Source organism: Salvelinus fontinalis, chromosome 33 (genome assembly GCF_029448725.1).
Source record: "Salvelinus fontinalis isolate EN_2023a chromosome 33, ASM2944872v1, whole genome shotgun sequence".
NCBI lineage: Eukaryota > Metazoa > Chordata > Actinopteri > Salmoniformes > Salmonidae > Salvelinus > Salvelinus fontinalis.
The window spans coordinates 22,037,341-22,062,551 of NC_074697.1; the positions used below are offsets into that span (position 1 = coordinate 22,037,341).

Consider the following 25,211-nt stretch of genomic DNA (forward strand, 5'->3'; position numbering starts at 1 on the left):
TATTATGGCGGTCCGTAAACAAACGTTAGCGGTGCACAGCGCTTCATAATGCATTGGGGCGTGTAGTCAGTCACAGTTTACAGATTAAATGAATATAAAGAAAATAAATATTGAGAGAAACTAAACCCTCCTATCTAATCCTATACTACTAAGACAAAAATAGCCCTTCTATCAAACCCTCACCATCCCTGTCCAACCTCAATAACCCAACACATCAATCTTCACTCTCTTCCACATCTTTCTTATTGTACCTTTTATTTAACTAGGCAAGTCAGTTAAGAACAAATTATTATTTACAATGACAGCCTACCCCGGCCAAACGCTAACCCGGATGACGCTAGGTCAATTGTGCACCACCCTATGGGACTCCCCATCACGGCCGGTTGTGATACAGCCTGGAATCAAACCAGGGTCTATAGTGACGCATCTTGCACTGAGACGCAGTGCCTTAGACCGCTGCGCTACTCGTGAGCCCACTACCGGTACTTACAACAATGCATCAACAAATTATTTCTTCACTGTTTCATCAATCAGACAGAAACCATTCGCATGCTTGTCTATTCAATGACCAGTTCAATGTACAATGTCCTACACGCAACAACGCAAACACCACCTCTTCCTTCCGAACTTGACCATTGAATCTTGTTCCACCAACCTTTCTTTGGAGGGCTCTGTCCCATCTAATGGCTTTAATCTTACATTTGGCCTAACTTCTACCCAGTGGAGCACGAATATCCATTTTACAGTGCATTCAGAAAGTATTAAGACCCCTTGACTTTTTCCACATGTTGTTACATAGCAGCCTTATTCTAAAATGTATTAAATATTTTTCAATCATCAATCTACACACAATACCCAATAATGACAAAGCAAAAACAGGTTTTTAGAAATGGAAATATATGTTTTTCAACTGTCCATCCAAAGCCAATGCCTTGTCTACTAGGGTGTACAACTCTTTGCTGCTGTCACTGTTCTGTGGTCACACTTAGGGAGATTCTCAACTGGTTTGCTCAACTCATCCGTCCTCTCCTCGACTCCTTTAGAAAAGGGTCAAAGGTAACGGAGGACAGGAAATGTGGAAACAAATAAGCTTGTATGAAATTACTCTCTTTCTTCACTTCACTCCCATCACGCAAATTGTGTTTACAAGGGTGGAATCCCAAATTAAATCTGTAACGAAGTAAAAAGACATTTGCCTAGTTGTGCTAGACATTTTATAGATAATATTAAAAGTAGCATATCGTTACTAAATATGTGCATGTTTTTCATCTCCGAGTAAACAATGGCTGATTCGAAGGGGGTGTGGCAGGTCTCAAAAATCTTCTGCATAGGACTCAGGCAGGATACTCTTGAGCTTCTTCTTCTTCTTTGGTATTATGGCGTTTGTACATTGTTTGTGCATACCGCCACCTACTGTGCGGTAGTGTGTGGTCGATCATGTTACATTTTGTGATACAAAAACAAGGGGGGAAAGGATAACAATTGCACCACCAATGAACCGTCCACCAATATACCCCTATTAAACACCAACAACTAACCCTCCACCTCTATACCCCTATTAAACACCACCAACTAACACTCCACCTCTATACCCCTATTAAACACCACCAACTAACACACCACCTCTATACCCCTATTAAACACCAACAACTAACCCTCCACTTCTATACCGCTATTAAACACCACCAACTAACACTCCACCTCTATACCCCTATTAAACACCACCAACTAACACACCACCTCTATACCCCTATTAAACACCACCAACTAACCCTCCACCTCTATACCCCTATTAAACACCACCAACTAACCCTCCACCTCTATACCCCTATTAAACACCACCAACTAACCCTCCACCTCTATACCGCTATTACATACCACCAACTAACCCTCCACCTCTATACCGCTATTACATACCACCAACTAACCCTCCACTTCTATACCCCTATTAAACACCACCAACTAACCCTCCACCTCTATACCCCTATTAAACACCACCAACTAACCCTCCACCTCTATACCGCTATTACATACCAACTAACCCTCCACCTCTATACCCCTATTAAACACCACCAACTAACCCTCTACCCCTATACCCCTATTAAACACCACCAACTAACCCTCCACCTCTATACCCCTATTAAACACCACAAACTAACCCTCCACCTCTATACCCCTATTAAACACCACCAACTAACCCTCCACCTCTATACCCCTATTAAACACCACCAACTAACACTCCACCTCTATACTGCTATTAAACACCACCAACTAACCCTCCACCTCTATACCGCTATTACATACCACCAACTAACCCTCCACTTCTATACCTCTATTAAACACCACCAACTAACCCTCCACTTCTATACCTCTATTAAACACCACCAACTAACCCTCCACCTCTATACCGCTATTAAACACCACCAACTAACCCTCCACCTCTATACCCCTGTTAAAAACACCACCAACTAACCCTCCACCTCTCTACCTCTATTAAACACCACCAACTAACACTCCACCTCTATACCCCTATTAAACACCACCAACTAACCCTCCACCTCTATACCCCTATTAAACACCACCAACTAACCCTCCACCTCTATACCCCTATTAAACACCACCAACTAACCCTCCACCTCTATACCCCTATTAAACACCACCAACTAACCCTCCACCTCTATACCGCTATTAAACACCACCAACTAACCCTCCACCTCTATACCGCTATGAAACACCACCAACTAACACTCCACCTCTATACCGCTATTACATACCACCAACTAACCCTCCACCTCTATACCCCTATTAAACACCACCAACTAACCCTCCACCTCTATACCCCTATTAAACACCACCAACTAACACTCCACCTCTATACCGCTATTACATACCAACTAACCCTCCACCTCTATGAAACATCACCAACTAACCCTCCACCTCTATACCCCTATTAAACACCACCAACTAACCCTCCACCTCTATACCCCTATTAAACACCACCAACTAACCCTCCACCTCTATACCCCTATTAAACACCACCAACTAACCCTCCACCTCTATACCACTATTAAACACCACCAACTAACCCTCCACCTGTAGACCACTATTTAATCAAATAAAAATCACCACCCCATTCCACTACTTTGACCCTAACTGATCCTACACCAGGCCAATGGCTTGAAAGGATGGGACTCTTTTGTTCAACACACCTTGTAACTCTTCTGCAGTAAAACCTTGTACACCCAAGTACTTCTCTGCAACTACCACCACAACATATATTTTCTATGATTTTAAGTTCCATTTCTACGGTACAGTTGATAACCATGGTAATGGATGCTCAGGAGCCAACCTTACTGAAGCACAAATTTGTATCACTATGTATCAGCCTCGGCCTACTGCTCACCCTTGACTCATCATCCTCTTCTCTCTTCACTGCCTCAGCATACAACACCTTCTGTTCTACTCTGACCCTGGCAAACTCAATCTATCTCTCGCACCGGGCACTTCTGATCCCCAGCAACATGGGCACCCCCACAATTGACTGTTTTTTCCACAGATACTGCACATTCCTTTGTCCCATGCCCTCATACACACTTATCACATCTTGGAATCTCCCTCCTACACACTGTTGCAACATGACCATAAGCTTGGCATCTGAAACACCTTAGTGGGTTCGGCACAAAAGCTCTCACGGGATAACTGACATATCCTAACATGACTTTATCAGGTAAAAGCTGCTTCAAATCTCAAAAGGACAGACAATGTCTTCTCAGTTTCAACACCCGGTCTGCGTCACACCAAACGGTGGGCGTCACAGACACAGGGATTTTTTTCCTTCAATTTATCCACCTCAACGCCACCTCGGTAAGGCTCGGACTCGGAGGTCTTCACCACACCTGCCATCACAGGTAATTAATTCTCACTCGGTCAGGTTCAATTTCTGAGCCATCAGAGACAGAAGGATACATTTTGTACTTCAACATCTTCTCCTTCTTCCTCGCTGTCCATAATCACGTCTATCTGTTCACCATGCTCATGCCGTGCCTTCATTCGCTGTACTGCTTTCAGAAAACACACAAAGATGGCCTTTCTTCAATGCCCACCTTAGCCCAATTTACTAGTCTGCCTATCTCTAGCCTCTCCATGCTCACAAAACTTTAGTTCACATGACTCTTGTGCTGCGTTGGCAGAAGGAGGCGAGGACACTCCGCCATTCGCCTACTAATTAATTGACACTCTCCTCGACCACTAGATCACTTGAGTGGTTTCCAGGTCACGAAGGAGAGGGGATGAAGGAGTCAAGGAGAATACTGTCTTTTTCGCAGATGAGAATCTCCCCCAGTCAAATGCACATCAAAGGTACTTTTCAATAATAGAAGGTACCCTTTACATAATGAATTTACTTTATAGAAAGTTTTGTAAATTTGATTGATACAACAGAAAGGATGTTTATTTAAAAAATAAAAAGTATAGGAGTACTCAGAGTTTAATGCCTATCAAAACATGGGTTTGAGTGGCTAAATTAAGTCAGTGACTTGGAGTGTAACTTTCCAATCTTAAATTGAACATGTAAAATCCCCAATAACATGAATTCAAACTGAAATGTACTCCATATAATATACACGTTTGACATTCAGGGTCATTTAAAAAAGGTGCAAATACTCTAGAAAGTATACAAAGGATAATTAAACACAATGGAAATTGGCAGAACACTATATTATGGACCATAATAAAAGTAATATCAAATGCAAACATTTAAAAGAAATAGCATCATAATATGTCCACATTGTACACAAATACAAGTCTTTGAGTACGATAGTGTGGATCTTGTTTGTGTGCAAGTGTTGTATAGGTGTGTTTGCATGTGAGCAAGGAAGTGTGTGCTGTGTATATTAAAAATGTATTATTTTGAAGCTCGGAAGGCACATTCCAGTGAAAGGGATATCTGCAGGCAGGAAAGGTTCAAGGTTGATTGACCTGGCCGATAAAGAGGATTGTACCTGAGGACCAAGGAAACAAGTCATTCTACAGAAAATACAAGGAAATGAACATAGTCAACATGTCAATAAGAAAGAAAAACAAAGACAGAATATGACCGGAGATCAGAATTTGACCTGACCTGCGTCCCGATGCATGTCATGTCAATTACACAACAACTAGTGATCTTTGCCAAAGAGGATGCCAGTCTTTTGAAGCCATTAGAGTACATTCTAAAGGTAATAGAAAAATGAGAGATTGACAGAGAGACAGCATGCTGTACCTGTTGGGTTGTGCCGAATGAGGAAGAGGAAGGGTCGGTCTATGATGAGCCAAGGTGGAGAAGACCTGGCCATTAAGATGGCAGCTGGAGAAAAATTAGAAATACAAATGAAAACACTTAAGTCTTCAACCTGCCTGATCTCCTCTAATATTCAGAGAGAATATCCACACAGATGCGAAATTCAATTCACACACACTAAACTAAACACAAACAGAAACAAAATGACTAAACGAACAACCACTCACTTGTAACAGCTGCTGCTTTGGTTCCATCCTCATTGATCTCGATCTTGGCCTTCTGTAGAGCTTTAGATATATACACAGGCTCTGTACCTGAGGGAAAAGTTGGATGACAAAATATTAGTGCTGTAAAGTTCCAATGATAAAAACAATGTCCCACTGGGTGGCGCTAAAGGACAATCCAATTAGTATGCACACTAATTCTGATCCATAATTTAAGGAAGCCTGCAGAAGATGTTAGTAGAAAAGAACATCTTATGCTTTATCGCCACTTCACACCGGACAGTTATGAATCATGGCTATTTGGAGATCTCACTGCAGTAAACAGTCAACAATGCTTTCATATATTAGCTCCAGTCATTGTTGTGTCAAGTCAGACAGACCAATGATTGATACACTGTCAGAAAGAAGACATTACAGTTCTGTGTGATGTTTGATTTATGATCCCAGTGCCACTCACTGAGGTGTCTGAAGTCAGCTTTCCCCTCATCAAATATGTTCGTTATCCCCAGGGCTGAGAGGGAGGCTTGCAGGTCCACTTCGGCCTCAGCAGTAAACCTACACGCACACATACACGACGTAATGAGCCTTTCCTTCAACAATTAGTGAAGACTTTTCATACACATAACAAATAGAAAGATTGCACAATGTTGTACCTAGGAGTTAGTCATTTAAGTGTGACATTTGGGTCTTACTTGGGCAGCAGCAGGCGAACCTTTCTATGGTGCAACAGCTTGGTCCAGCTCTGTACAGTGACTGTGCTGATGTGAGGGATGACATCACCTAGGGGCGTGTCCTCCTCCGATGGCAGGGCGATCAGCATGCTTATGCTGTTGCCGTGATACGGTAGTTCGATGACCTTATAATTCAGCCCTTGGGGTGTGCTGGCCAGACCTAGGAGATGAGGGGTCAGTGGTGAGGGGTATCCATACCGTAGGCTAAGAAGTGTTACTGTATTCATGGTCCACCTGAAATTCTGACATTATTCAACACCTTTGAGGATAGTCATCTTGTGAATAAATACTATATCTCTCATCTATAGTGACATTAATATGTTTGTTTTCTAGTCTAGTTTGGCTTTAGTTGCATAGTGAGAAGGATGCCGTTTGTTGGTTCCCAGAACAATCTGTGGTGGGATGTGGCAAGACAAAGACACCAAAACCACAGTGATACCGATCCAACAACACAAGCATTCATAGACAGGACTATATACAGTCATACTGTGAAACAGCCATAAAACAAGTCATCAAAGCTGAACTCCACATGTCATAAAGCAAAAATGTTTCCCATTATACACAAATATCAAAAGTGATTTCATCTGTCATTTATGTCTGAGAAGTATGCTTGCCTAATGTGTTGTTCTGTAACATTTTCTTTGTAAATAGAGGATGAAAATTATTCCCAAGAGCAATGTTTTACTGCAGTAATTTTATTCAAGAGGTTTTCCCAATTTATTCTCAGAAATTAACTAGGCATGTCAGGGAAATAATCCCAGACCGTCCAGAGAGTAGCTATTCTGTGCTAAAACTGTAAGGCATTGATAAATACCCAACTCGACTACTCTTAGGCCGACATGACAAACTCACGTCACTTAAATGGCTAAACTACAGTCAAGATGGAATTATGTGGTCTACAGCAGACAGTATCATTTCACACACAGGTCAGAATATTAGCCCAGTGAGCAGGTCAGAATATTAGCCCAGTGAGCAGGTCAGAATATTAGCCCAGTGAGCAGGTCAGAATATTAGCCCAGTGAGCAGGTCAGAATATTAGCCCAGTGAGCAGGTCAGAATATTAGCCCAGTGAGCAGGTCAGAATATTAGCCCAGTAAGCAGGTCAGAATATTAGCCCAGTGAGCAGGTCAGAATATTAGCCCAGTGAGCAGGTCAGAATATTAGCCCAGTGAGCAGGTCAGAATATTAGCCCAGTAAGCAGGTCAGAATATTAGCCCAGTGAGCAGGTCAGAATATTAGCCCAGTGATATATTAGCCCAGTAAGCAGGTCAGAATATTAGCCCAGTGATATATTAGCCCAGTAAGCAGGTCAGAATATTAGCCCAGTGAGCAGGTCAGAATATTAGCCCAGTAAGCAGGTCAGAATATTAGCCCAGTAAGCAGGTCAGAATATTAGCCCAGTGAGCAGGACAGAATATTAGCCCAGTGATATATTAGCCCAGTAAGCAGGTCCGAATATTAGCCCAGTGAGCAGGTCAGAATATTAGCCCATTGATATATTAGCCCAGTGAGCAGGTCAGAATATTAGCCCAGTGAGCAGGTCAGAATATTAGCCCATTGATATATTAGCCCAGTAAGCAGGTCAGAATATTAGACCAGTGAGCAGGTCAGAATATTAGCCCAGTGATATATTAGCCCAGTAAGCAGGTCTGAATATTAGCCCAGTGATATATTAGCCCAGTGAGCAGGTCAGAATATTAGCCCAATAAGCAGGTCAGAATATTAGCCCAGTGATATATTAGCCCAGTAAGCAGGTCAGAATATTAGCCCAGTGATATATTAGCCCAGTGAGCAGGTCAGAATATTAGCCCAGTGAGCAGGTCAGAATATTAGCCCGGTGAGCAGGTCAGAATATTAGCCCAGTGATATATTAGCCCAGTGATATATTAGCCCAGTGATATATTAGCCCAGTGATATATTAGCCCAGTAAGCAGGTCAGAATATTAGCCCAGTGATATATTAGCCCAATGAGCAGGTCAGAATATTAGCCCAGTGATATATTAGCCCAGTAAGCAAGTCAGAATATTAGCCCAGTGAGCAGGTCAGAATATTAGCCCAGTGATATATTAGCCCAGTAAGCAGGTCAGAATATTAGCCCAGTGATATATTAGCCCAGTAAGCAGGTCAGAATATTAGCCCAATGATATATTAGCCCAGTAAGCAGGTCAGAATATTAGCCCAGTGAGCAGGTCAGAATATTAGCCCAGTAAGCAGGTCAGAATATTAGCCCAGTGAGCAGGTCAGAATATTAGCCCAGTGAGCAGGTCAGAATATTAGCCCAGTGAGCAGGTCAGAATATTAGCCCAGTGAGCAGGTCAGAATATTAGCCCAGTGAGCAGGTCAGAATATTAGCCCAGTGAGCAGGTCAGAAGGGTTCAGAGTGGTGTCTTAGGTCTCAGAGCAGAACTCACCAATTTTGAAGACCGACAGCTGGGACATCATGGGGATCTTGTATGAATTGCCGTCTCCCGCGTTGAAGGTTCTCATCTTGGTGTTTTCCGTCTGGAAGCGGGACTTCCACAGGCCTTTAAAGTAGATGGCGTTGACGGCCACCAGGCGGGTCAGAGCGCCATCCAACATGTCTGCCTTGACCAGAGTGGGGATGTGGCCTGTAAATGAGAACACAACAGTCAGAAAAATGTATCATTCCAACACCAATGACACACTGACCAAAATAAACCTTCAAGTTAGTGACTTCTATTTAATGTAAAATCATCACAATACCTAGTGAAATAATATCTGGTTCTATATGAATGTAGCCTAATTACATACCATTAGAGATCTATGGTCATGTTTTAATTGACTGTCCAACAGTAAGTTTGAATCTAGTTGGAGTCTCACCTTTGGTCTGGTTGTTGACCCAGTCATTGATGGTGGCTGCAGCCGCCTGGGTGTCAGTGAAGTCCAAGGTCCGGCTCTCACACTGGAAGTTGGCCCTGTTGGAGGACATGAAAGCCTCCTCCATAGGGAAGCCCTGCTGGGAGAACATAGCGTTGGCGATAGTCACGATGTCCTGGTTGGACTTGGCCGTCAGCATCTTGTGGAGCTTTCTCAACATCTTATAAGGGCCTGGAAAGAAGAATTGGGGAATTTCAATGAGATATGTTGTGATTCTCTGAAAACAGTGTCGTTCCTCAGGGTAGGAGTATGACTGGAAGTAAACAGGTACAGTAGTATACGCTAGCGTACCTGTAGACTTCCAGTCATTGCGTTAACACTAGTTAGTATTGGCTCGCGTAACTACCACGCAGAGACATAAAAATGGTATCCATGAGTTTATCGGACTGTGGGCAAGTAGAAAAGTGGCTTAATTGCCAGAATCTCACAGTATCCCTTTAATGAGAGACACTGGATGAGGCTATGAAAGGACTAGTATTAAGGGAGTCTTACCATTCTTCTTGTAGCGGAGTGCTGTGAGGAGCTGCCTGCGGGTCTCTCCGTGGGCGCCTGGCAGCAGCATGCCCAGGATGGATGCCACGCCGTGGGGGGAGAGCACCACGTTCTCCTGGGGTCTGGAGCGGGCCACCTGCTGGAACACCTGGAGACCCAGGTCGGAGCCCCGTTCACCATAGGATGGGGTGGAGGGGGCCTGGGAGATCACCTCCCGGTGGCCACCCAGGGTCACCAGCACACACATGCACAGTAATGAGGGGAGGCCCATCTCAGGTCTCACTCACTGATTGACTGACCCACCTGGAAGAGAGGGAGAGAGAGTAATGGAAGTCATTTGCATGTAGGATTATGACTCACTGTAGTTCACCACAATCCAAACAGAGAGCAGTCTAGCATGTCCTTCTTCCTTATGGTTTTGACAGGAGCTACAAGGTCCTGTGCCCCTATGGCACTGGCTTCAGTATCACCATTGTCAAGTGAAGTGTTAGTCATGCTGTCTAAACATGACTAATAGACACTGTCAGGCCCCAAGACCTAGTAGTGCACTACTTATCCTGTTATTTGCACCTAATTGCCAGTCTTTCTATAGTTCATATAAAGTCATATAACATTTTTAGGAGACAACATCAGCTCTAGCCTCCTTCCTGTGGAAATTTTAAAATACTGGCTTTATGAATTCAATTATGCAACAGCTTGCAATAAATCCCAGACAGCCATTGTCTCAGTGCAGATTGAGAAACAGATGTGGTGGGTTAATTATATTATAAAAAATAGTAAATAATAGTGGCGTAGTGGTCTAAGGCACTACATCTCAGTGCTAGAGGCGTCACTACAGACCCTGGTTTGATTCCCGGCTGTATCACAACCGACCATGATTGAAAATCCTATAGGGCGGTGCACAATTGGCCCAGCGTCGTCCGGGTTAGGGACCTTGCCGGGGTATACTGTCATTGTAAATAAGAATTTGTTCTTAACCGACTTGCCTAATTAAATATAGGTTAAATAAAAATAATTTAAAAATGGTAAAGAGTTTGTCTCTGCACAATGGCCTATAGTATATCAACTAAGTTACCAAGCTAATCATTGGAATTCTCTGATGTTCCTTGGGATCTTTAATCCTCTTCACAGTTACTTTATTCTGAAACTGTTAGTAAAAGAAAAAGTAGGCTATTGACTGAGATACAGAACAAGATAACCCAAAACCAAGCCCAATCTTGACCAGGAACTATCAACAACACTCAGTCATAGCCTCCTGCAGCAGAGGTATTTAAGGGTGGTGACAACACACCCCTGCCTCTCCTCCACAAGTTAATTAAACTAACTCCAGTTCAGACATGTACAGACTGTAAACTCCTTCAGAGCTCGGTGTGTGTTGGTTAGGAAAATGTAGGCTAAAGCCTGCCCTACTGTAGGCTATTCAAAACAATTGGTTACAAAAATGAAGGATGCCAGTCTGGAAATTTGATTGAAGAAATTAGATGACAAGCAGCCTACTAAATCACCTTGACATTTACTTTGAGAAACACTATCCATGACTGAAACAAACAAAAAAACGAAGTATAATTCTGCATTTCAGTTATGGAAATGGGTGTAGGCTTTGCTAACAGTACAGTAACCGTGAAGTCGAGAGAATGATAATATGACCCAAGTGTTGACCAATAATGATCATTGTTTACAAAGTAGCTAATTAGAATACATCAACTTTGAAGAGTCGCACTAGAAGTTGAATACTCGTCCATCCTGGCTGGCAACAATGTAGCCTCACATCACTCATCTCTCTCTAACTATACAAAGAACATAATACGTAGGCTAACCTGAAACATAGTTACATTGCCATATCCTACATACATTTTTAAAGTGTATACCGCGTCTCCATGTGGAGATAGTAGATCCTTACTTGAATAGTTTGGTTTTAAACGGTCCAAAAACGTTATTTGAGCATACAACGGTTCCGGTTAGTAACTCAATACAAATACAACACCAGCCTCTCGAGTTACCAGAAGAGTGAATAGCAAGGCACAAGGTCTCTTCGATGTTTGTCCCCAGGGTATAGATTCTGTCTGACACTTAGATTATAATATGGAGGGTTTTGGTGAGTTGAACTCCGCCCTCCCGACAGTGAAACTCGATTCGGGAAAAAACAACGCAGAAAGTGACAACTTGCAAGTGTTTAATACTACTATTAAATTAGTAGGCTGCTGTCAACAGGAAGTGACAAAGAACATGTCGCGCAACATTGAATAGCCCTTGTTATTTAACAGTTAAAAATAACTGTCTTATAACTGTTAGCCACCATTTGTGATTTAAAATGGTTCATGTATTTCATTTAGCTTTGTGTATGTGATAGGTGGTGGGTGCCTTATTTAAAAAATGTGCTAAATTGCTTTTACTCATTTTTGTTAATGCACACCCAAGGGAGTGGTGTGTTCTCACCCAGCAATGACATGTCAGACAAAGAAGAGTGTTTGTAACATAAAGTTACAAGTAGCCAACTCAAACTTCACCTCTCCCCCACTCGCTATGGAGACATTGGAAGACAGCTTGTATTGTAAGTCAATTGCCCCCTGTGGCCCCAGTATGGGTCCCACAGATAACTGTTGGCAGGACAAAATATCCACCGGTGCCTTTGTTCACCTGTGTGCTGCCCAAACACACACACACACACGCACACACACACATACAGGAGGGGCCCTGCCCTGGCTGTTACACCCCTTCCGCCATAATATAAATACATGATTATTTAAGTGTTAGTGAATGTATGGAGAATTGAGTTATAGGAGATTAAATAAGAGTGAAGGTACATGTAATCAAGAGGCAGTGTGCTCAATAAGGGGAGGGGGGTATGAGGTTATGTAAGCAGGTGAGGGAGGCATCATGTCTTGCTCAAAAGGCTGCTGAAACTAGAAGCAGAGCAGATCCTGCAGACTGCACAGTCATGTATGCTGATAACAGATGCTCAACTGTAGGTTATATCTGCAGGAGATATTGGAGCCCTCGCTGTCCTTTCCTTTACTAGACCCGTACTGTATATTTACAGACGTTATTAGAGCCATCTCTGTCCTTCCCTTTAATAGACCCGTACTGTATATCTACAGTAGATATTGGAGCCCTCTCTGTCCTTCCCTTTAATAGACCCGTACTGTATATCTACTATAATTGTTTACAGACAGATTATTTCACTTATAATTCAGTGTATCACAATTCCAGTGGGTCAGAAGATTACGTACACTAAGTTGACTGTGCCTTTAAACAGCTTGGAAAATTCCCGAAAATTATGTCATGGCTTTAGAAGCTTCTGATAGGCTAATTGACATCATTGGAGTCAATTGGAGGTGTACCTGTGGATGTATTTCAAGGCCTACCTTCAAACTCACTGCGTCTTTGCTTGACGTCATGGGAAAATCAAAAGAAATCAGCCAAGACCTCAGAAAACAAAATTGGAGACGTCCACAAATCTGGTTAGTCCTACGGAGCAATTTTCAAACACCACGTTCATCTGTACAAACAATAGTACACAAGTATAAACACCATGGGACCACGCAGCCGTCGTAGAACGTCGTAAAAAATATAACTGTTTGGCCATAAAAACTATCGTTATGTTTGGAGGAAAAAGGGGGAGGCTTGCAAGCTGAAGAACACCATCCCAAAGTGAATCACGGGGGTGGGGAGCATCATGTTGTGGGGGTGCTTTGCTGCAGGAGGGACTGGTGTACTTCACAAAATAGATGGCATCATGAGGGAGGATAATTATGTGGATATATTGAAGTAACATCTCAAGACATCAGTCAGGAAGTTAAAGCTTGGTCGCAAATGGGTCTTCCAAATGGACAATGACCCCAAGCATACTTCCAAAGTTGTGGCAAAATAGCTTAAGGACAACAAAGTCAAGGTATTGGAGTGGCCATCACAAAGCCCTGACATCAATCCTATAGAACATTTGTGGGCAAAACTGAAAAAGCGTGCGCGAGCAAGGAGGCCTACAAAGCTGACTCAGTTACACCAGCTCTGTCAGGAGGAATGGGCCAAAATTCACCCAACTTAATGTGGGAAGCTTGTGGAAGGCTACCTGAAACGTTTGACCCAAGTTAAACAATTTAAAGGTAATGCTACCAAATACTAATTGAGTGTATGTAAACTTCTGACCCACTGGGAATGTGATGAAAAAAATAAAAGCTGAAATAAATCATTCTCTCTACTATTATTCTGACATTTCACATTCTTAAAATAAAGTGGTGAACCTAACTGACCTAAAACAGGGAATTGTTTACTAGGATTAAATGTCAGGAATTGTGAAAAACTGAGTTTAAATGTATTTGGCTACGGTGTATGTAAACTCCCGACTTAAACTGTATACACACACACACACACACACACACACGAACTCACATATATATATAGTTATTCTAACAGCTATTTTGGTGACCACGGTCATTTGGCTGGCCAATTATCATCATCCAAAAGCCCTAGTGTGAGGTACTGTTGTTCAAGTCAGAGGGTTGTTGTTGTTTGTGTTGTCATGAGTCACCGCCCACAACAGGCCCGGTACCAGCCTCGAGTTTAGAGGTCACATGTTGACTTTGGAGATGACCCGTGAAAGAGCGACTCAGACGCTGTCTTTCAGAGGTATCTGGTGGTTAGAAAACTGGACAGACGGCGACATGGCCTACATGTGTATATTTCTGTGGGTGCGCTTGTACAGTGTGGTCAGGGTGCTGCCCAGACAAATGCATGGTCTGTGTGTTAGTCTGACATCAGTAACCAGACTAATAAAGCAGTCTCAGCCCACCGTTCACCATATAAAATAACCATACAGTCACTATGATAACCAGGAACAAGCACATAGAGAACATGCAGTAATAAGAGACTGCCCATTAAGCCAAAGACCAATGTGACTAAGGACAGCACACACACATACATTTGATTAAAATCCTTTCACTGCCATGTCTACAAACACACCAAGAAATTCTACAACAGCGATAAAGATAAGAGTGAAAGAAAAATAAAGAGGTAAAATAAAGAGAATGAGAACATGTCGTAAAATGGGAATGAAAGTGTAAAAGAATGTAAAAAACTGGGAAAGCAAATAAGAGTCATGAGGTGAGCTAGGAGGGAGATGGAAGGATAAGAGGGAGGGGAAAGGATAAGATGGAGATGGAAGGATAAGAGGGAGAGGGAAGGATAAGAGGGAGGGGGAAAGGATAAGAGGGAGATGGAAGGATAAGAGGGAGAGGGAAAGGATAAGAGGGAGAGGGAAGGATAAGAGGGAGATGGAAGAATAAGAGGGAGGGGGAAGGATAGGAGGGAGAGAGAAGGATAAGAGGGAGGGAGAAGGATAAGAGGGAGGGGGAAGGATAAGAGGGAGGGGAAAGGATAAGAGGGAGAGGGAAGGATAAGAGGGAGGGGAAAGGATAAGAGGGAGAGGGAAGGATAAGAGGGAGGGGGAAGGATAAGAGGGAGGGGGAAGGATAAGAGGGAGAGGGAAGGATAAGAGGGAGAGGGAAGGATAAGAGGGAGAGGGAAGAATAAGAGGGAGGGGGGAGGATAGGAGGGAGAGAGAAGGATAAGAGGGAGGGAGAAGGATAAGAGGGAGGGGGAAGGATAAGAGGGAGGGGAAAGGATAAGAGGGAGAGGGAAGGATAAGAGGGAGGGGAAAGGATAAGAGGGAGAGGGAAGGATAAGAGGGAGAGGGAAGGATAAGAGGGAGAGGGAAGGATAAGAGGGAGAGGGAAGGATAAGAGGGGGGGGAAGGATAAGAGGGAGGGGAAAGGATAAGAGGGAGGGGAAAGGATAAGAGGGAGAGGGAAGGATAAGAGGGAGAGGGAAGGATAAGAGGGAGGGGAAAGGATAAGAGGGAGAGGGAAGGATAAGAGGGAGAGGAAAGGATAAGAGGGAGAGGGAAGGATAAGAGGGAGGGGAAAGGATAAGAGGGAGAGGGAAGGATAAGAGGGAGAGGGAAGGATAAGAGGGAGGGAGAAGGATAAGAGGGAGGGGGAGGATAAGAGGGACGGGAAAGGATAAGAGGGAAGGATAAGAGGGAGGGGAAAGGATAAGAGGGAGAGGGAAGGATAAGAGGGAGAGGGAAAGGATAAGAGGGAGAGGGAAGGATAAGAGGGAGAGGGAAGGATAAGAGGGAGAGGGAAGGATAAGAGGGGGGAGGATAAGAGGGAGAGGGAAGGATAAGAGGGAGGGGAAAGGATAAGAGGGAGAGGGAAGGATAAGAGGGAGAGGGAAGGATAAGAGGGAGGGGGAAGGATAAGAGGGGGGGGGGGGATAAGAGGGAGAGGGAAGGATAAGAGGGAGAGAGAAGGATAAGAGGGAGGGGAAAGGATAAGAGGGAGAGGGAAGAATAAGAGGGAGAGGGAAGAATAAGAGGGAGGGGGAAGGATAGGAGGGAGAAGGATAAGAGGGAGGGGGAAGGATAAGAGGGAGGGGAAAGGATAAGAGGGAGAGGGAAGGATAAGAGGGAGGGGAAAGGATAAGAGGGAGAGGGAAGGATAAGAGGGAGGGGAAAGGATAAGAGGGAGAGGGAAGGATAAGAGGGAGAGGGAAGGATAAGAGGGAGGGGAAAGGATAAGAGGGAGGGGGAAGGATAAGAGGGAGGGGGAAGGATAAGAGGGAGGGGGAAGGATAAGAGGGAGGGGGAAGGATAAGAGGGAGAGGGAAGGATAAGAGGGAGGGAGAAGGATACGTTTGTATAAACAAACGTACAGTGTCAATAACACAATAGAAAATCTATATACAGTGTGTGCAAATTAAGTAAGGAGGTAAGGCAATAAATAGGCCATAGTGGCGAAGTAATTACAATTTAGCAATTAACACTGGAGTGATATATGTGCAGATGAGGATGTGCAAGTAGAGATACTGGGGTGCAAAAGAGCAGAAAAAACTAAAAACAAATATGGGGATAAGGTAGGTAGTAGGTTGGATGGGCTATTTACAGATGGGCTGTGTACAGCTGCTCTGACAGCTGATGCTTGAAGTTAGTGAGGGAGATAAGTCTCCAACTTCAGTGATTTTTGCAATTTGTTCCAGTCATTAGCGGCAGAGAACTGGAACGAAAGGCGGCCAAAGCAGGTGTTGGCTTTGGAGATGACCAGTGAAATATACCTGCTGGAGTGCGTTGTCATGACTGTCCTGATCAGGTCAGGTTACAGGAGACCACAACCCTACAGATTATCTCTCAACCCCAACAGAGGAGGAGAGATCTAGGGGTCTGAAGATGAGGGGGTTTTATGACCCCTCACGCCCCTGGTAAATCTTAGGCCACACAACATTCCTGTGTTCCCTCAATATGGAGAACCACCCTCAGAACATTAAACATGCAATAAAGGGACTTTGGAACAATGGTTTCCGTCAGCCACAATGGTGGTCATGACGATAGATGGAATATGAAAATGTATGTCATTTTTGTTTTGTTATTAAAGGTTAATAGATGACGTTATTACAAAAACATTGTAACGTTAAGAGTTTTCCTAGTATATGTTTGATGTTTATACATTGTACGTTGTGTGGAAAATGCCCAAATCAAAGAGAATGTTTTGGTAAAGATGAAATGTGAAGTTAGTTGTCTAAAATTGGATTTGAGTAAAATCTAGACCTTGCCCATAACTTGGTACGCCCAAAGAATTGCCCTAAAGGCGGTTACGCCCACTTCTGACCCGAGGGTATAAAACCTGTGAGTGAAGAATTAACATATCAGACTAAGTGACCCGAGCTGCAGCCAAGGCCAAAAAAGTCAACGAACCCAAAACGCAACACAAGTTTGAAAACAAATAAATATTTTTCTACCCAAGCTACGGATGAGTAGCTGTGTCTAAGCGGGTGAATTCAAGCTGAACCACCTAGCCTCCACTCCCCATCGAATCGTGGTATCTACACTGCTTCATTCCTACGCTGTGAGCTCTGAGCTACAGAGCTGTCTGTCCTCAGAAGACCCCTTCCAGAGCAAGGGCAAGGGAACAGACCCGTAAGCCAAAAAGGACACTGACATCGTGAGGACAACTAGAGAGTTGTGCCGGAGAAGTGCGTCATTGAGCAGCTTGAACGGTCCACGCGGGGATTCCACGGAGACCTTCCACACGTAATTACATCATTATATTCTGACCCATAAGAGCGGCAGTTTAGGGCAAGGCTAGGGTTAGAATAAGCACAGCTGACAAATTCACCCAAATTTATATTTATCTTTTTCTCTCTCTTTTAAATCCCCATTTTGGGTGGCACGCGCCATAGTGTGTTGGCCCGTTATACTAAGTTCTAATCAATAGCCTAGAATGTGTTTTTGTGTATGTGTATCTTTTATCATCATTTTAGCTTTCTAGTAAATAAATAGTCAACTAAGATTGGTGTATTGGTGTGGTATGAACTCATTAGTGGTACCCGGGTTTGTGCAGATTGCCGGATTATGCGACGTTCAGAACGAGACTGTAGAGGTAACTGATTAATTAGCGGCTGTTGTAAAATCGATATTCTGATATTCTTCGAGTTAATTTGGGAAATAGAAACTCAATAAAAATAATTTGCCCATGGTGCCCCAGGTTAATGAGTTAATAATTGCTTGATTCAGTTAATCATGCAATTAGAAACCTTTAATCATTCGATGAGCAACATTTGTCCCATTAACTAATACAACGTCACGACAGCGTGCTGGGGGGGGGGGGGGGGGGGGGGGGGTTGCTATGGTGACCAGTGAGCTAAGATATGGCGGAGCTTTACCTAGCAAAAACTTAGAGATGACCTGGAGCCAATGGGGTTGGCGGCGAATATGTAGCGAGGACCAGCCAATGAGAGCATACAGGTCGCAATGGTGTGTAGTATATGGGGCTTTGGTGACCAAACGGATGGCACTGTGATAGACTCCATCCAATTTGCTGAGTAGAGTGTTGGAGGCTATTTTGTGAATGACGTCGCCGAAGTCAAGGATCGGCAGGATAGTCAGTTTTACGAGGGTATGTTTAGCAGCATGAGTGAAGGAGACTTTGTTGCGAAATAGGAAGCCGATTCTAGATTTCATTTTTGATTGGATATGCTTAATATGCGTCTGGAAGGAGAGTTTACAGTCTAGCCAGACACCTAGGTATTTATAGTTGTCCACATATTCTAAGTCAGAACTGTCCAGAATAGTGATCCTAGGCGGGCGGGTGTGGGCAGCGATCGGTTGAAGAGCATGCATTTAGTTTTACTAATGTTTAAGAGCAGTTGGAGGCCATGGAATGAGTGTTGTATGGCATCGAAGCTCATCTGGAGGTTTGTTAACACAGGTGTCCAAAGAAGGGCCAGATGTATCCAGAATGGTGTCGTCTGCGTAGAGGTGGATCAAAGATTCACCCGCAGCAAGAGTGACAAAATTGATATATACAGAGAAAAGAGTCGGCACGAGAATTGAACTCTGTGGCACCCCCATAGAGATTGCCAGAGGTCCGGACAACAGGCCCTCCGATTTGACACACCGAACTCTATCTGAGAAGTATTTAGTAAACCAGGCGAGGCAGTCATTAGAGAAACCAAGGCTGTTGAGTCTAATAAGAATACGGTGATTGACAGAGTCGAAAGCCTTGGCCAGGTCGTTGAAGGCGGCTGCACAGTACTGTATTTATCGATGGTGGTTGGGATATCGTTTAGGACCTTGAGCATGGCTGAGGTACACCCCGTGACCAGCTCTGAAACCGGATTGCATATCGGAGAAGGTACGGTGGGATTCGAGATGGTCGGTGATCTGTTTGTTCACTTGGCTTTCGAAGACTTTAGAAAGGCAGGGCAGGATGGATATAGGTCTGTAACAGTTTGGGTCTAGAGTGTCTCCCCCTTTGATGAGGGGGATGACTACGGCCGCTTTCCAATCTTAAGGAATCTCAGACGATACGAAAGAGAGGTTGAACAGACTAGTTATAGGGGTTGCTACAATGGCGGCGGATAAGTTTAGGAAGAGAGGGTCCAGATTGTCAAGTCCAGCTGATTTGTAGGGATCCAGATTCTGCAGCTCAGGACATCAGCTGTCTGGATTTGGGTGAAGGAGAAGCGGGGAGGGCTAGGGACAGTTGCTGCGGGGGGTGCAGAGCTGTTGGCCGGTGTTGGGGTAGCCAGGTGGAAAGAGTGGCCAGCCGTAGAGAAATGCTTATTGAAATTGTCGATTATCGTGGATTTATCGGTGGTGACATTGTTCCCTAGCCTCAGTGTAGTGGGCAGCTGAAAGGAGGTGCTCTTATTCTCCATGGACTTTACAGTGTCCCAAAACTTTTTGGAATTAGTGCTGCAGAATGCAAATTTCTGTTTGAAAAAGCTAGCCTTTGCTTTCCTAACTGACTGTGTATATTGTTTCCTGACTTCCCTGAAAAGTTGCATATCACAGGGACTATTGGAAGCTAGTGCAGTGCACCACATGATGTTTTTGTGCTGGTCAGGGGCAGTCAAGTCTGGAGTGAACCAAGGGCTATATCTGTTCTTAGTTCTGAATTTTTTGAAAGGGGCGTGCTTATTGAAGATGGTGAGGAAGGCACTTTTGAAGAACAACCAGGCATCCTCTACTGACGGGATGAGGTCAATATCCTTCCAGGATACCCGGTTCAGGTTGATTAGAAAGGCCTGCTCGCAGAAGTGTTTTAGGGAGCGTTTGACAGTGATGAGGGGTGGTCGTTTGACCGCGGACCCATAACGGACGCAGGCAATGAGGCAGTGACCACTGAGATCCTGGTTGAAAACAGCAGAGGTGTATTTAGAGGGCAAGTTGGTCAGGAGGATATCTATGAGGGTGCCCATGTTTACGGATTTGGGGTTGTACCTGGTAGGTTCCTTGATAATTTGTGTGAGATTGAGGGCATCTAGCTTAGATTGTAGGACGGCCGGGGTGTTAAGCATATCCCAGTTTAGGTCACCTAACAGCACAAGCTCTGAAGATAGATGGGTGGCAATCAACAGTGAGAGACTTATTTCTGGAGAGATGGATTTTTAAAAGTAGTAGCTCAAACTGTTTGGGCATAGACCTGGATAGTAGGACAGAACTCTGCAGGCTATCTCTACAGTAGATTGCAACTCCGCCCCTTTACCAGTTCTATCTTGACGGAAAATGTTGTAATTGGGGATGGAAATTTCAGAATTTTTGGTGGCCTTCCTAAGCCAGGATTCAGACACGGCTAGGACATCAGGGTTTGCGGAGTGTGCTAAAGCAGTGAATAAAGCAAACATAGGGAGGAGGCTTCTGACGTTAACATGCATGAACCCAAGGCTTTTCCGGTTACAGAAGTCAACAAATGAGAGTGCCTGGGGACACACAGGGCCTGGGATAACCTCTACATCGCCAGAGGAACAGAGGATGAGCAGGATAAGGGTAGGAAGGTATGTTTAATTTGAAAATGCAAAAAGAGATTGAAATGTATACAGGAAAAAAATAAAAAAGCTGAATATTTACACGGGACAATAACGGGACACAAACAAACACGTCTTGCTGCTACGCCATCTTGGATTGAAAGGGAGAGGCAAGGATAAGACGGAAGGATAAGAGGGAGAGGGAAGGATAAGAGGGAAAGATAAGAGAGAGGTGGAGGGATAAGAGGGAGGGGAAGGATAAGAGGGAGGGGGAAGGATAAGAGGGGGGGAGGATTAGAGGGAGGAATAAGAGGGAGGGGAGGATAAGAGGGAGGGGGAAGGATAAGAGGGAGGGGAAGGATAAGTGAGAAGGATAAGAGGGAAGAATAAGAGGGAAAGGGAAGGAAAAGGTGGAGGATAAGAAGGATGGGGAAGGATAAGGGGGAGGGGGAAGGATAAGAGGGAGAGGGAAGGATAGGAGGGAGAGGGAAGGATAGGAGGGAGAGGGAAGGATAAGAGGGAAAGGGAAGGAAAAGGGGGAGGATAAGAAAGATGGGGAAGGATAAGAGGGAAAGGGAAGGATAAGAGGGAGGGGGAAGGATAAGAGGGAGAGGGAAGGATAGTAAGGAGAGGGAAGGAAAGAAGGATAGGAGGGAGAGGGAAGGAAGGATAGGAGGGAGAGGGAAGGATAAGAGGGAGAGGGAAGGATAAGAGGGAGAGGGACTGAATGAAGATATGGAGAGTTTGTACGCCTGGAGCACCAATGCCTTTCAGAGAGATTCTAAGAGACAGGAGCGGATGCTATGGCATTCCGACGGATTCTAGAGCGTGTCCGACATTCCGATATCTCAAGCTGCCAACGGAGCCCTTGAAGGTCTAGAGAGGTGAGCTGAAACCAGACCCCATCTCAGACCAGCACCATCAACACACTCTTAGGACAGGACAGCTAGGAGAGGAGTGACTGGATAATTTCCTGGCACTTGACCCCAATTTAATAACACAACTGTTTGTCCTCAGCCACACCACACACCTGTTCTGTGGTATTCCTTGTCATTCTCTACTATGTAGTGATTCTTCTTACTGGAACTCTTCTGTAATATACCAGTAGGGGAGAATGACTGAGTGAGGGAGTGAATATGCTTGTGTGCTGTGTTGTGAGAGGTGGAGGGAGGGAGGAGCAGGGAAAAGAGGAGAGGTGTAGTACTTGAAGTCTTTGGTGATATTGTTGGGGTCTGATGCAACCCTGCAGGGTGTCAAAAGCCTTCTTTAGAAGGCACTCTGGGTTCTATAAAGACATGGTAACTGTTCCAACACAGAGCCAGTAAGGCATGTCATAACATATAATGAGTGGATTGTATATATAGAACAGCCTCCCAATGTTATACTTAAACAGTGTGTTTACAGTGTGTATTGTTCAAATAACCTGAACCTTATTTAGAATATCATAGTGTTCCGAGTTAAAAGAGTTTTCCAAGTGTCTCAGTCTCGGTACGGACACAGGCCAGCTCCATTAGTTGTTACCCCAATAATAACCTTATTATTTCAACCTTTATGACTTTGTAAAAAATGATCATCTTTACAGTGGAGAAAGTGGGCCTTGTTTAGACAAGCAAGTGAAAGCACTTAAGGGTAAAAAACACTCACTAAACCACAATGACCTGATGCTTGTTGGGAAATAGAAACTTGCGTGGACTGGGAGAAATATGACATCAGTGCAGTATTCCCAACTGAGCTTCTGTGTTTGTGTGTCTTGGTTGATCTTGAAATGTTCCCAGTCTCATCAAAAGAGATCACTGTGTTTTTATAGATGTCCATTTTCCAAGACACTGTTGCCTTGGTGACACCCTTGTAGTCTTCCTCAATAAACCAGTGAGACAATAGAAGAGAGACAAGAAGAGAAAGCCAAAGACAACTACCTAGAGAGGACCCTTCACTCTTCCCCATCCACCCACATTCCTCTACCTGCCCTCCATGGTATACAACACTGGCCATTATCCTCAACGCTAATACACATAGTGACCAGTGGAGGCTGCTGAGGGGGGGACGGCTCATAATAATGGCTGAAATGGTATCAACCGTAGTTTCCAGCCATCATTATGAGTCGTCCTTCCCTCAGCAGCCTCCACTGATAGTGACAGACACATATTCAGTGCATGACTATTTCCAGTTCATTATTCCATAGCAAGGATCTGCCTGGGGTCTATATTCAGCAAGGTGAAACATTCCGAACACTGAGATCTCCTGAATACTCGCCGGGAGGTAAAGGGCAAGTCCAGGAAACTACGGGCCAATCCAGACTCAACCTTTTGTTATGACTCTCAGCTGTTTATTGAGTGATTTACTTACGTTAATTTTAGACAAATGTTAAAATGGTTAAGGGACACCCTCCTCCAGGTATCCTGTAATGACCTGATACTCCCCCAGGCAGAGTGACACACTGGTCATGGCGAGAAAGAGCGATGGACAAGCCTGAGTACAGGTCAAATTAGAGCGAGAATATACAGATCACAGAGAGAATGGAGGATTACTGTGTGTGTGTTATTATTACCTGAGAAGTGGACCGTGGTGTGGAGAGGCTCGCTGCTTGCCACAGCAGAATAAATCAGGTGGGAGTACTTGAGTCAGGACTGGGCTACCTGCGTGCCTGGGTATGATCCCGCCGAATGTCACCCACTTGCTGTTGGTCAAGCCCCGTTGTTTGGTGATGACAGCGCGGAACTGAGCCAGGTCAGCCAGAGCTTGTTGACTGCTGAGAAACCATATATTATCTGTGCTCATGTCACTGTAAGGGACAAGACAGACAAGGGGTTAATCAAGTCAGGAGGATGCCAGTCTGAGAGCCTCACTCAGCACCTGGTTGACTATTTATATACTCTGCATACAATGCCACGTCAATCAATCCCACTACTTTCTTTGAACTAGCCAGATACAAATAATAACAGATATCCATCAGTAAAATTATGTTCAGATTGAGAAAGCACGGGACACTTTGGACAGTGGGCTCACCTTTCAATGGAACACTGCTACCTAGCGGTTAATTTGATGTAGAGCAGCCACCATAATATAGTGATGGAAGCGCAATATACATTCCTAGGTCAAATCTAAACATACATAAAACCAATCAATAAACTTACGCTGTGGGATAACTGTCGCCGTAGAAACGGTGGTCTACCATAAGACAGTGGGCGCCGAGCTTCTTGGTATAAGGAAGGCAGGTCGACCCAGGGTTCATGGCCATCCGTCCGCCATTGATTGGACCCTCTCCGCCCTCCGCCAATCACCACGGCATCCCCCAGCTCTGTAGTGCGTCTCACTTATGAGGAATTTCTGGCAATGTAATAAACGGTATGTTGTGTTATGCATGAACAAACACACTTGATCACACCTAGACAGTAGACTGAACATCTCACTGGTAACTGATTTCTCCATATACTGCAGTGCAAATAAGAATATAATGAAATGTCAGAACTTACTTGATTCCACACTCGACTGTCTGCACCGTTGAAGTGGTCCAGTTTTTGGGTAATCCATTGCTGCTGAAAGACAGGTTTGCCTTTCCCTCCTGGACATCATTAGAAGATGCAGATCTTTCTCTTTTTTTCTGTTACCTTTAAAAAAAACGTCACCAAGGACACACAGACATGCAAAAGTTAAAACTATGAGAGCTTCAAAAGCCATGTTGACGGGCTGGGAAAACGAAGAGGAAATACCATAGAAACGTTTAAAGTACTCTTATGGAAACAGAAAGGCACGTGATATTTGTCAAATGGTATAGAATCCGCTTGATCCCCTCTGTCGAAGACGCTTGGACCTTCTTTTTTGATATTTTCAGTGGTATTGTTAACAAACATGCCCCCATAAAGAAAATGAGAATTAAAAACAGGTTTAGCCCCTGGTTCGACCGTGATCTTGCAGAGTTACTCCACCTCAAGAATTGCATTTGGCGAAAGGCTCAGCACACACATACTCAGGCTGACTGGCTCTCGTTCAGGAAAATTAAAAATAAGTGCACTCAGGCTATCTGGAAGGCCAAAGTTAGTTACTTTAAGGAGCAGTTCTCTCTCTGTGGGTCTAAACCCAAGAAGTTCTAGAAAATGTTTAAAGACCTGGAGAATAAACCCTCCTCACAGCTGCCCATGTCCCTTAAAGTTGATGATGTGGTTGTTACTGACGAGAAGCACATGGCTGAGCTCTTTAATCACCACTTCAATAAGTCAGGATTCCTATTTGAATCAGCCATGCCTCCTTGCCCGTCCAACATTTCCTCATCTCCCACCCCTTCTAATG

The 25,211-nt window shown here is 44.2% G+C and overlaps 1 protein-coding gene across 3 annotated transcripts; it reads right to left on the bottom strand.

Moving 5' to 3' along the window:
* Positions 1 to 4,385: 4,385 nt before the first annotated feature.
* LOC129831814 (glia-derived nexin-like) lies at positions 4,386 to 11,832 on the bottom strand. 3 transcript variants are annotated; one of them, XM_055895286.1, is made up of 9 exons: positions 11,624 to 11,832; positions 9,624 to 9,926; positions 9,075 to 9,302; positions 8,645 to 8,842; positions 6,195 to 6,393; positions 5,960 to 6,057; positions 5,506 to 5,592; positions 5,261 to 5,344; positions 4,386 to 5,000 (listed from the first exon to the last, which is right to left on the bottom strand). In XM_055895286.1, exons 2-9 carry the CDS (start codon positions 9,892 to 9,894, stop codon positions 4,963 to 4,965), a joined length of 1,203 nt encoding a protein of 400 aa, XP_055751261.1. In that variant the 5' UTR covers positions 9,895 to 9,926; positions 11,624 to 11,832; the 3' UTR covers positions 4,386 to 4,962. The 3 variants fall into 3 exon arrangements, with proteins under 3 accessions (XP_055751261.1, XP_055751260.1, XP_055751263.1); XM_055895285.1 differs by having other exon boundaries at positions 11,524 to 11,832; XM_055895288.1 differs by having other exon boundaries at positions 11,475 to 11,832.
* Positions 11,833 to 25,211: the final 13,379 nt, after the last annotated feature.